Source organism: Cetorhinus maximus, chromosome 13 (assembly GCF_964194155.1).
Source record: "Cetorhinus maximus chromosome 13, sCetMax3.hap1.1, whole genome shotgun sequence".
Taxonomy (NCBI): Eukaryota; Metazoa; Chordata; class Chondrichthyes; order Lamniformes; family Cetorhinidae; genus Cetorhinus; species Cetorhinus maximus.
In genome coordinates this window covers 113,805,103-113,818,547 of record NC_135891.1, presented here as the reverse complement: position 1 = coordinate 113,818,547, position 13,445 = coordinate 113,805,103, and the positions used below count along the sequence as shown (strand labels likewise).

General features: G+C 41.8%; 1 protein-coding gene across 1 annotated transcript in view; it reads left to right on the top strand.

Annotated features, from left to right (window-relative positions):
* The first annotated feature begins 4,965 nt into the window (after nucleotides 1-4,965).
* Nucleotides 4,966-13,445, top strand: part of LOC144688967 (CUGBP Elav-like family member 4) — a 433,573-nt gene continuing 425,093 nt past the window's right edge. The window contains exon 1 of the mRNA XM_078556039.1: nucleotides 4,966-5,254. Coding sequence (XP_078412165.1) covers nucleotides 4,981-5,254 — 274 coding nt within the window. The 5' untranslated portion in view covers nucleotides 4,966-4,980. The remainder of the gene's footprint in view (nucleotides 5,255-13,445) is intronic.

Sequence of the window (13,445 nt, the reverse complement as noted above, 5' to 3'; positions counted from 1 at the left end):
TGTGGCTTTAGATCTTCCAGAGGAACCTCCAACATGGTCTTTGTTGCCAGACAAAACCAAGAAAAATGTTGAGAACAACACCAGGAACTCTTCAGTGAGTCATCAAACTGACCAAAGCATATGACTCCGTAAATCGCGAGGCTCTGTGGATTGTGCCCCAAAGATTTGGATGTCCAAGAAATTTCATCACAAATCCTGCAGTGGGAGATCTGAAATGGGTGCTTTCAAAATCCAGACCAAGGTCAAGCAAGACTGTGCGGCAGCCGCTGCACTACTTACAATCTATCTGACAGTGGCTGTTCACCTCATCAACGATCAACTGCTCTCTAGTGTTAGCTTTAAATACCACTTAGATGGAAAACTCCATAATCTTGGTCACTTCCAAAACTAAACTGACAACCATAAACATATATGATTTACAGTTTGCGAATGGATGCAATGTCATTGCCCGCTCTGCACCAGATTTGCAAGCCATTCTCAATCTCTTTAATTCTGCACACAAGAGATTTGGTCTATCCTCGAGTGTTGCCAGAACAAAACTCATATCAACCCACATCGGCTTAGCCAAATATTCCACCACCCCCATAAATGTTGGAGGAGAGATTCTGGAATTTTAAAAATTCATTTACAGGATGTGGGCATCACTGGCTAGGCCAGCATATATTGCCCATCCCTAATTGCTCTTGAGAAGTTGGTGGTGAGCGGCCTTGAACTGCTGCAGTCCATGTGGTGTAGGTACACCCACAGTGCTGTTAAGGAGAGAGTTCATGAATTTTGACCCAGCGACAGTGAAGGAATGGTGAAATATTTCCAAGTCAGGATGGTGAGTGACTTGGAGGGGAACTTCCAGGTGGTGGTGCTTCCATGTACCTGCTGCCCCTGTTCTTCTAGATGGTAATGGTTGTGGGTTTGGAAGGTGCTGCCTAAGGAGCCTTGGTGAGTTTCTGCAGTGTATCTTGTAGATGATACACACTGCTGCCACTGTGCGTCGGTGGTGGAGGGAGTGAATGTTTGTGGAATATGTTGAGCACTTCCATAGCTTGGCAGCCACCTCTCTCGAAAGGCCACCATTAGTGAGGAGATCCGACACTGGGTCAGCTGCACCAGCTCAGCCTTCTACAAACTATACCAGTGAGTGTTTGACAACAAAGATCTCTGCAAGTCAACAGAAGTCCTAGTGTACAGACCAGTTGTCGTCACCACACTGCTGTCCGGCAGTGAGACTTGGACTGTGTATCAATGACGCATAAAAGCTCTAGCGAAATTCCATCAGCAATGCTTTCACTGCTTCCTCCAGATCCAACAGGAGGATTGTCAAACAAATGCTGTGTCCTTCTTCGAGCACAAGCTTTTGTCCTCTCCAGGCATTCAGCAAAACTCCTGCAAAATCAACTTTGATGGACTGGGCACAGTGTCTGGATGGCTGAAAAGTGCCTCCCCCGCCTGGTCTTGTTTGTTTTCTCAACTCTCAAATAACCAAAGTTCCGGGGAGGACAGAGAAAACACTACAAAGACATTCTGAAGCTCTCCTTGAAACGCAGTAGCTTTGACAATAATGACTGGAGGAGTTTGCTGCCAAGCGTTCGAAATGGTGACAACTTGTCCATCAAGCTGCATCATGCCTTGAATCACAATGTCTTACTGATGAGGCAGAGAGGCGGCAGAGAGGGGAAAAAAGGAAGCAAATCCTGCACTTTGGATCCCACTACCTCATGGAATGTCCTGCCCCATGCGCCCAAAGACCTGTGGGTGGGGAATTGGCCTGTTCAATCACATGAAGGCCGATGGCAGGAACTTGTGATCCTGAGCAGACCTCATGCTCGAATTGAGAGACAGCCGACGATGACGGCGATGCATGTAGCTGCACATCTCTTCAACTTCAGCTCTGAAGAAGGGTCATACGGACTTGAAACCTTAACTCCGTTTCTCTCCCCACAGATGCGGCTAGACCTGCTGAGTTTTTCCAGAACTTTCTGTTTTTGTTTCGGACTTCCAGTTTCGGCAGTATTTTGCTTTTATCCCTTCAACTTGTCTCTTTTTAATCAGGAATCCCAGCTATTAGCCAATGCTATTGATATTAGTAACTGCAGTGTGTAGACTACAGAAAGCAACATTCATGCCCCAAGTTGCTACCTGAATTTAACCCTTTCAGTATATTGCAAGTTGCTGATTTATAATCGGGGCAGTCCCATCCTTGGCCTCACCCTGTGTGATTCATATGCAGTGCCATGACTACAGTCTAGATATGTTTATATTTATTCATGACTTACCAGTGCAGTACAGAGCGAGTGCTGCACTGTCAGAAGAGCAGTCTTTTGGATGAGATGTTAAACTGAGACCCTGTCTGCCCTCGCAGGTGGAACATGAAGAAGCTTAGGGCACTATTTTGAAGAAGGGCAGATGTCCTGGAGCACTGGCCAGTATTTATTCGTCAACCCACATCTCTAGAAATAAAGATAATTTGGTCATTATCACATTACTGTTTGCGTGAGCTTGATGTGCACAAATTGGCTGTTGCATTTCCTATATTGCAACAGTGACTACGCTTCAAAGATACTTCAGTGGCTGTAAAGTGTTTTGGACATAGAGAGATTGTGAAAGACACTCTATGAACGCAAGTTTATCCCTCTTTCTATAATGGCACTACTTGATCAGAGCAGGCCGAAAGGGTATAGAAATAGTTTCCCAAATGAAAGTTCATGCTGAGTCATAAAATAATGGGGCATCTGGCCATGAATATCATCCCCGCTGATCTTGGGCTGGATTTTACGGGGGCACAGTGTCCTCCACCCATCTGACTAAAAAGTCAGCTGGGAGACCTCCCACGAGAAAGTTGGCTGCCCCATCGGGGCATTAATAGGCTCAGGGCAAGACTTCTTCCCCCATCTGGTCAGCAACTCTGTAGCCCCAGCAGCACCAGGTTCGAGTGCTGGCCACTGCTGGGACTACAGCCAAAACCTGAAGAAGAGGGCCCTGAGCTTGGGGAAGGATGGCTCTGAAGAGCACAGGGGACTCCCAAAACGAGGTTCTGCCCCCCCTACCCTTTTTTTGCCTAACGTCAGCTCACCAGTAAAACCTGCTGGGTTACCCGCTTGGTCTGGGCCTCCACCAGGTAAATAGCACTTAACTGACCACTTAAGTGTCTCAATAGGCCCAAGGGTGAGTGGGCAACCAGATGCCTCCACCCACCCTCAGTAAATTGGGAGACAGGTCGGGCAATGGGTGGTGGGCCGGCCACACTCTGCATTTTACAAGTCACCTCCACCTTCAAACACACCATCGGAGGGCTGTAAAATCCAGCCCTAATTTCCAGCTCAGTTATGCTATTGTGAAAAGAGACCACTTTCTTTAGGAAGAGGAAGCAAAGTTTGAAAGGACAGTGACAGAAATGTACTTCTGATAGGCCAATCCAGCTTGGTCACCTGCCCAACCTGCAACGATGCACAGTGTAGAGTAGGAGGATTTAATTATCCAATTGGTCGGATACTTTCTCTTTATCCCTGGGGCTAGGGTTCAAAACTGGCCCAAAACTGATAAAAGTCTGCTGGCTGTAAGGATCTTGTGTGGGATAGGTTGGTGCAGTCTCAGCCCAGAACTTAGTAGGCGTGGGCCATTGGTATTAAATCGGTAATCTCCTACAGATATTGTTCCGTTCCAAAACGCTTTCAGCCATAGTGATGCAGGAAATACTTTTAAGAAGATAGTACCGAGGCACACTGTAGGAGCAGAGAGGAGTGGAAGCTTTTGTCGCTGCCCTGGGGATTGCTTGCTGCTGATGTTGGGCATCTGAAACGGAAAGTGTACCATTGCCAAGTAGTGCGATCGCTCACCTCAGTCAGCGTAAAATAACAGGAAGAAAAACTGATAGGGGATGCAGAATTTCATTTCATTTTTTTTTTCTGACGTTCAGACAAAGAAAACTATTAGCAAATGATGACTGACCAGCCATGCATATTCTGAAAACTGCGAATCAAATTCACTCGAGGCCTCCTGTTCTGCCCTCTCTCCTCTGTGGGTTGGAGTAATTCTGGGAGCCTGGATTGTCATCATCCTGATGCCTGAGTGAGAATCAGTCACGCGGTCTTGTTTATGTTCTTTCCTCTCAGTTACCCCTGGGGTTCGGGTGGCGGGGGGGAGGGGGGTGTGAAGAGACTGAGCAGTTCATAGAATCATGGAATAGTTACAGCACAGAAGGAGGCCATTCACCCCCTTCAAAGGTAAACTTGAAAAATAAACGGCTGCTAAAATGTTGATTGTGAATAGATATTTGGGAGATCTGTATGTGTGTCCTATTTTGTACAGGCTGCAAAGCAGTGGCATTGCCCAATGGCACCAGAACAGCTACAAGCAACCCTCTGTTGAGGACAGCTCGTCCAAACTAAAAGTCAGTGACCGGAAAACAATTTTAAATGGCAATTTTGAAATTTGGATCAGTGAAGCATTCAGTTTCCTGTGGTGTCCATAAGGCTTCCAGTGAACCGGACATTGCATGATCATATTCCATGATCACTCAGGTGTATATTAAATATATAAACATGGGCAAGCAATTGGAGTGATCCTGCTTGACTGATTGCTGTATCTTGAGCCTATTTTTTTACTAATGTCCATGGTGTACGTGTCTGTTTTTGTGTAAAGAATAGGACTCTTTTGCTGGATGGAGTGTTCAGGTGACTGGTTTTAATACCAGTGTATTTTATTTTGCATTTCTTGCCAGGCGATCGTCTTGCTTTTGTGCACATTGTGCAAAAGTCTTTAATAGAAGAAATAACAAAGCAACTCATGGCTTCCAAGGGTTAATTAACAGCGATCTCTCTAAACCTTGCTTGCTGCTAAACTGAAAGGGGAATATACAAACTGCTTTTCCAGACAGCCAGTCCTCAAGGGGTGTCACCACTGAGCACACAGGCTGAAACAGGAAGTCTTTTTTTTTTCTGTACAGCTGAGTGATGCCTCCTGTGTTCTTCATTCTGTTGGTTAGCGATGGCCAGACTGAGAGAGGCAGACAGAGCTCAGCAGCAGGAGCAGCAACAGCAACAACAGCAGCAGCAGCCGCCCCAGCACCAGTTAAAGCCCATGAACGGAGCTGATATTCAGCACAACCACAGCCAGATGAAGGACCACGACGCCATTAAGCTGTTCATTGGTCAGATCCCACGGAACCTGGAGGAGAATGACCTGAAGCCCCTCTTTGAGGAATTTGGGAAGATATATGAGTTAACTGTTCTGAAGGACCGATTCACAGGCATGCACAAAGGTTTGAACAGCATCAGCACCACCTACAGTAAAGGGCAGCAAAGCAGTTAATGGGAAATCATAAAGAGAGTCTGATATTAATAGATTTAAAAATAATTCCTTTTTTAAAAATATTTCTAGTTCTTTTAGTTTCTTTAATTGACCATATTGAACAACCTGTATTTATTCAGTGAAAATGACGATGATCAAATTAAAAGACTTGAATTAATCAAGACACAAAGGTATTTGATTAAAATTACAATTAAAATGTCGTCACTGATTTTTTCTTTTACAGTGATTGGCAGAAGAAATTCTGTCATTTATTTATAGTTATATCTTTCATTTTATTTAAAGTAACACTAGGGGGTTTTCTTCCAATTGAACCCTAATTACAATTACTCTTTTTTTAAAAAAAATAAAAAACAAGGGGTCTGGGTGTTAAAGAGTCAATTTGAACCCAAGAAATCATTATCCTCGTTTTTTTTGTAAATTCAGTTGGGATAATTTAAGTGCATTCTGTCTGCTAAAGCTGATATAGTAGGTTAACTGTTTCGTTAACATTGCACAGTTTTAAGGATTACAAGTTGCATAAAAGCGAGGTCTTCAATCGCTGTTTAGTTTCGAGGCTCCGTCGTTAGTTCTTCCATCCGCGGGAGGACGGTCGTGTATTTAATTCCCTTGTATATTACCGTGACATCCGGCACGATTAGGGCTTTTTATCTTTGCAAACGCCACGACAATATTTGGTGAAATTTATTTCCCAACGTTGCCGATTTACCAAATACTTCACCAAAAAAAAAAGAGAATAAACCCTTTTTAAATGAATTTAAATGTGGCCACCACAGCTTTTTGTATTGTTCTCTACTTTCCGCCTCTTAATGAAAACCCAAATGCTTGCGACTTGGAGAGGTGCTCTTTTCATATCAACTTTTAATTGTAAAAGCTGACCAATGTAACCAGTAGCTCTTATGTATTTCGGAGTCGAACAATTCGAGAAGCCTGGCAAGGAAGATGTTACAGATACTTGATTTTTACCCCGACACAGTTTCCCTCCCAGGCTGAATTATTACATGTTATGTTAGAGGTTGTGCTATAGTTAGGATAAGGTGAGCTTGAAATGATTTTTTTTTCCCCCCTGCAAAACGAGGGAGCCACAAATGATGTGTGCTCTGTGAGGTTGTGGTACCTGAGCACCACAGCAAGGGGTGTGTTAGCAAGGGCGGATGTGTAAGCTGTTTCCTGTATTAATGACTGGTTATAAACAACATGTTACATCCAAGGTTGTAGTTCATCGGAGAGCATTTGGACTGGTTTGTTTCTCTGTGAATGAGGGAGCTGTGAGTAGAGTCCTGGTGAGGGTTACTGTGTTTGCTTGAGACAGAACATTTACAGTGTGATATATTACAGATAAACATTTACGGTGTGATCCATGGCTGTGTAATTTTTAAACCAATTTTCTGCTTTACTGCTTAAAAGCCTTATTTACCAAATGGTACAATATGTAGTAATGAGCTCCCTGCATGAAAACACTTGCACAAACACCATTCCAAATGTTTCTCTCATTATTTTGCTTTATATAATGTCACAAACCATCTGAGGAGCTGCACCTGCTAGATGTTTAATGTGGGTATTTATTTTCTATATGCAACGATTTTGAGTTAAGAAGCAAACGGCTTTGTGATGTGGTGTGAAAGGTGTGCGTGAGGCTGTGTGCCAATATTGGGGCAACTTGTCATTTCAGGGTCAAGGATGGCTGGCCAGTAAATCTGATAACCCAGGCACCAGAGAAGAAAAATCTGTATTTCCATTGCTGCCTTCTAAAACAGAATGCTTGAGACATGTGTGAGCCCAACATTATACTGTTTTGCAGCAGCATGTTTGTTTTCCCTTGCTCACTTGTGATAGGGGAAGGCGCTTAGCATTTCAGGAATGCATGAGTTGACCCACTTTCCCTTTGGGTGACAAAGTTCTGTTGACTTCTCTTCATCCCCTTAAAATTTGGGAGAAGGCTTGTCTTTTGGGACTCGTTCATTTTTTTTTTGGAATGTTTTGAATTTGATGATTCATCCTCTTTCGTGCACACCCACCCAGCTGAACCGATTCTGTATTTTCTTATACTTGGTTAGACCCATTTTGCATGTATGCACAGTAGGATTTATCTCTCTGTCGTGTCCCTCCTTGGGTTTAAGAATTAACTAACAATCACTATCCTATTGTAAAGATTTTCTTTCTTAATACTTGTTGCAATTAAAACTTTCCTAATGTTGAGAATACAATTTGATGGGCTGGAGTTAACTGCCCATTTTCCTTTTCAAACACAAGCTCAGCATCATCTATTCTCTGCTTCTCAATTTACCCTATCTTTCCTATTCTTTTCAACCCCTGATGATGTCCTGCACTATCAGGGCTTGGCCCTCTACCTTGGTTTTTCTGTTTAAAGAAAAATGCAGAGTTAGATCATTGTAGAAATAATAGCAATGCAATGATCAGCTCCCTCTGCTTTATAATGAACTGATTTGCACAAGCAGGGGGCTAAATTTAAATTTTTGTCCCTTACTACAATCTGCAGCTATGGTAACTTTTCTTAAATTGCTCATGTTTCTTTCCTTTTTGTTTAAATATTTAAACCGTTGTTACTTTTATATTAATTGAGTGTTTATTCAAGTGGTAGGCATTAACTGGGAATTCACTTGTGGCCCTATATATAGGAATAGACTGAAACTGTTTGTTGGGTTTGGAGGTGCATGTTTGTAATGTACTATCACGTGTACTCTGCTCAAAGGCAGGTCCTTGGTTTAGTGTCTGCTGAAGCTTCATTCTGAGCCATTTTTCTTGGCAGTTTTTGTCAGCAGTGGTTTGCCATTGCCTTCTACTCTCAGAGGCAGGATGAAGAGACAGGACCTAAGTCTTGCTCAGCCAGCGAGGGAAATCAAACCATTGCTGTTGGTATTATTCTGAACCACAAGCTAGCCATCTAGCCAACTGAGCTAACCAGTCCCACTTTGTAATGCGTATCTCTGTAAGTTAAAGCTCCTCGAGTGCATAAAGATTAGGCTCCAGTTCTCTTGCTTTCAGGAATAGAACAAATGTAACTGCAATAGGGAACAACAAGTGTATTATTCATGTCAGTACTTTTACTTTGATTGCTTTTGGATTGCACTTCAGGAAGAGGAATAGTCCTTAGCTTCCCTTTTGATGGACAAACTTGTGTGTTCACAATGTGTGTGTGTTCTTAATCTATCCTTTAACCCTTTCCATCATCAAAAATACATGAAGTTGGGTCTTCAAACCATTTGCATATTCTTTTTTAGTATTGTAGTAATTAGTTCCTCAATCTTGTTACCCTTTGGGTGAAAAGATTCTATCTGACAGTCCGGGTATATCTAACTTTTATTTTGTTAACTTGCCACTCTTCTCCCTTTGGCACTGCAAACAATTTATCTGAGACAATCCCCTTTGTAATGTTGAAGCCTCCATTAGATTACCTCCAATTCTTTTCTTTTCCAAAGAGAACAATCTCAATTTGCATAATAGCTTAAACCCCTGATGGTCTGAATCATATTGGTTGTCCACCCTCTCAAGAAACGTAATGGTTGAAATAGGCCTACGACAATATTACAAAATGAACAATAATTAATTGTTAACCTGTTTTACACCGTGCCCGATTTTCTTTTCAAGTGAAGTCGATGGAGTAGAAAATCAGGCAAGATGTAAAGGTGACTACCAATTTTTCTGTGGTTTTGCACTATGCCAAAGGCCAATTTCACCATTTTTCTGTGCTAAATAGTAATTTGGTTGTATCTACACTAGTGGACTGCAGCAATTCAAGACGGTGGCTCACCACCTCAAGGGCAATTAGCCTTGCCAGCGACGTCCACATCCTATGAAATATTTTTAAAATATATACCCTTTCTGTCATTGGGAGGCCAACACAGTTTCCAGCATAGAAAATCCATTTAAAATATACACACTATTGATTCAATAAAGTATGAATGCCAATTCTTGAAATGTTTTTGATTATCAATTCACGTAACTATCAATTTGGAAAGCATACTTCCTTACTTTATAATATTAAATGCCTGTTTTAAGAGTCTTTAACCCATTTTATTGGTTTTAAGAGCAACAATGTTACAGATTGAATTGGTCAGATTTCTTGTTGCCAACCTTTTGGTAGACTAAAATCTACAGAGTGAGATTCTATATTGATTGTTCGCCTCTGATCCCATGTTGCTATTGGTTTGGAGAATGTATGTTTGGCACCATTTTCAGAATCTCCTTTTTTGAACCTGGATTATTATTTATTTAATCCCTGTATTTTGAGGTAGTTAGTGCACTAGAATGTTATACTCTTGCCCAAGGTAGGTGAGGTTGAGAGCAAAAAGTGATTGTTGATGCTAAACCTGTTTCGAAAGCAAAGCTTTTGAGCCCAACTGTTTGCTCACTTGTGTTTCTTGATTAATTAGGCACCTAGTACATGGAGAAATCCATCTTTACGTTGAAGTGTCTCCAAATCAAGCTGGTGAGAAATGTACACCCGTAGAGATCTGTTTACCTGATGTAGACTGTGCGATTTCTCTCCATAAGAAAACATCGCACTTTCCTAAATCTAGTGCGTTTAGGCATAAGCTCACAGAACCAAGCTTTAGGGACCTGCAACTGTTCTGTTCGGATGTCGCTACTCCTATTGTTTGACACTAGTAGCATGAATTAGGGAACATGCCACAAAAGCTGAACAATGATGGTAGGCTTGGGGCTTATCTGTACTGAACTGCCAACATGAGAGAAATGCTGGGAGTAACACTGATAATCAGACTGATCTAGATTGCAAACTCATTAAACATGGAGCATGTGTCGATTTTTTTTAACATGAAATGCATCAAAACAGATCACATTTTAAAGCCAAAATGAATGACTGTCACTCCTAGTAAGCAATATTTGGTGAATTAAACCGGACTGGAGAAGAAGCTCAGTGTAGGAATCCGCTGTGATTGAGTGGTAACATTTGCTGCTTTGCGTCAGAGTAGGTGCCAGTTGTGGCTTGGTATTAGCACTCTCACTTCTGAGTCAGAAGGTCTTGGGTTCAAGTCCAGAGACCTGAACATAAAATTTAGGCTGACACTTAAGTGCAGTACTGAGAGAGCAGTGCACTTTAGGAGGAGCATCTTTCCTATGAGGTGCGTGCATAACATGGCCAAACAGGTTGACTATCAGCCTGTAAATCCTTCCAATATGCCTGATGGCAGGTGGTAAGAGAGTTTCCTGGTCAGCCATATTGCAGAAGGCAACGGCAAACCACTGCAGTACTTTGCCAAGCATAATCATGGACCAACCCAATGGAAGTCCATAGTCACCAATGCCCTCTTCGGCATAGTATCTGAAGGAGGAGGAGGATCTTTCCTATGAGATGTTAAACTGAGGCCCTGTCTGCTCTCTCACGTGGATGTAAATGATCCCAGAGCACTATCTGAAGAAGAGTAGTAGAATTCTCACCAGTGTACTGGCCATTATTTATCTCTTAACCAACATCATAAATTGCTATTTGCAGGATCTTGTTGGTGTTTTCTACATCACAAGTACCTAAATTTCAAAAAGTGCATGATATAAGGCTTAAAAAATGCAAGTTCTTTCTCCTTATGATCACATGGGACCATGACTCTGAAATGGTGGTAAGGGCAGATTTTACATATCAACAGTCCCAGCACCTTGCAGCATTTATCAGGAATTTAAGTGCAGAGGTCAGTGAGTCATGGGTGCAAAGACCTCTGCTCCCAAATTCACAATACCTGCTACCATTACATAATGTTATAAAACCTGGATTCCAGCCGATCCCAGCCCAGCGAGTCAGATTAAAATTTATCCCTTAATTTCTACAAGCAAAAAAAAATGACTTGGGTTTGGACACAGCAATGGGATGAAATGGTGTGATATTATAAGGATGCTCAGCTCAATTTGCTTCATTTCAAACGGGTTATTTTGAAGTGTAGTTTATTTTGTTAAATTGGTAAACACTTTGTGCACTAATAATGAGATGAATAACTAGTTTCTGATGCTGTAACTTGAAGAAGAGATGTTGGCCAGAACACTGGGGAGAACTTCCGGCTCTTCTTTGAACAGTGGCATGAGCTTTTGAACATTTTGCTGAACACAAATTGCTCACCCTAAATACTGATGGGTGCTGCTGGCCTGTGAAGCTACCTGAAAAGTTGAAAAATTATTCCTAAACTGTATGTAGTACATGTAGTTTTAATATGATCTTTGCTTGGCATGATAGCATTATGGTTATCCTACTGGACTAGTGATCTGAAAACATGAGCTCAAACCCCAACATGGTAGCTAGGGAATTTTAATTTAATTAATTAAATATCTGGAATAAAAATTTGTCCTTACCAGCGATGCCCATATCCTGTGAATGATTTTTTGAAAAATGAGTGCTGCCTTCATGAAAAGTGCTTGGTAAACTTTTCTTTTGTTAGATAAGAGCTAAGGAAGGAAGACTTGCATTTATATAGTACCTTTCCTGACCTCAGGACATCTCAAAGCACTTTACAGACAATAAGAACTAGGAGCAGGAGTAGGCAATTCAGCCCCTCGAGCCTGCCCTGCCATTCATTACGATCATGGCTGATCTCATTTTGACCTCAACTCCAATTTCCCGCCCTCGCCCCATAACCTTTCAAGCCATTACTAATTAAAAATCTGTCTCTCTCCTCCTTAAATTTATTCAGTGTCCTGACATCCACTGCACTCTGAGGTAGTGAATTCCACAGATTCACGACCCTTTGAGAAAAGTAATTCCTCCTCATCTCTGATTTAAATCTACCACCCCTTAGCCTAAAACAATGACCTCTCATTCTAGAATGGCCCAGAAGGGGAATCATCCACTCCACATCTACTTTGTCTATCCCCTTTAGTATCTTATGTACCTCAATTAGATCTCCTCTCATCCTTCTAAACTCTAGCAAGTATAGGCCTAAACTGCTCAATCTCTCCTCATAAGACAAGCCCCACATCTCTGGAATCAATCTAGTGAACCTCCTCTGAACTGCCTCCAATGCAACTACATCCTTCCTCAAGTAAGGGGACCAAAACTGTACACAGTACCGCAGGTGCGGTCTCGCCAATGCCTTGTACAGTTGCAACAACACTTCCCTATTTTTATACTTCATTCCTTTAGCAATAAATGCCTAAATTCCATTTGCCTTCCTTATTACCTGTTGTACCTGTATACTAGCTTTCAGCGATTCATACAGATCCCTCTGCACTGAAGCATTCTGAAGTTTCTCTCCATTTAAATAATAAGTCGCCTTTTTATTCTTCCGACCAAAATGGATAACCTCACTTATCCACGTTAAACTCCATCTGCTAAATTTTGGCCCATTCACCTAACCTGTCCATATCCATTTGTAAATTTCTTATTTCTTCCTTGCAACTTACTTTCCCACCTATTTTGGTGTCATCTGCAAATTTAGCTATAGTACCTTCTACCCCTGAATCCAAGTCATTAATATAGATTGTAAAAAAGTTGGGGCCCAAGGACCGAACCCTCTGGCACCCCACTAGTTACAGCTTGCCATCCAGAAAAAGACCCATTTATCCCAACTCTCTGCTTTCTGTTGGTTAGCCAATCCTCTATCCAAGCTAATATATTACCCCTAACTCTGTGTGATCTTATCTTGTGTATTAATCTTTTGTGTGGCACCTTATTAAAAGCCTTCTGGAAGTCCAGATATACGACATCTACAGGATGCTTGTCACATCTTCAAAGAACTCTAGCAAATTAGTCAAACACGATTTACTCTTCATAAAACCATGCTGACTCTGATGGATTGCATTTTGACTTTCCAAATGTCCCATTACTACTTCCTTAATAATGGATTCCAACAATTTCCCAACAACAGACGTTAAACTAACTGGTCTATAGTTTCCCACTTTCTGTCTCCCCTCCCCCCCTTTTTGAATAAGGGCGTTTATATTAGCATTTTTCCAATCCACTGGAACCTTTCCAGAATCCAAGGAATTTTGGAATATTATAGCTAATGCATCCACTATCTCCGCTGCCACTTCCTTTAAGACCCTGGGATGTAGGCCATCAGGTCAGAGTATTCTATTCCCAATAGCCAGTTGGTTAAGGATGATATTGGAGCCAATCTTTATTCAGTCTTATAATGTTTTACTCTGTAAATAAATGTAAACATGTACCCCTGAACTCAACC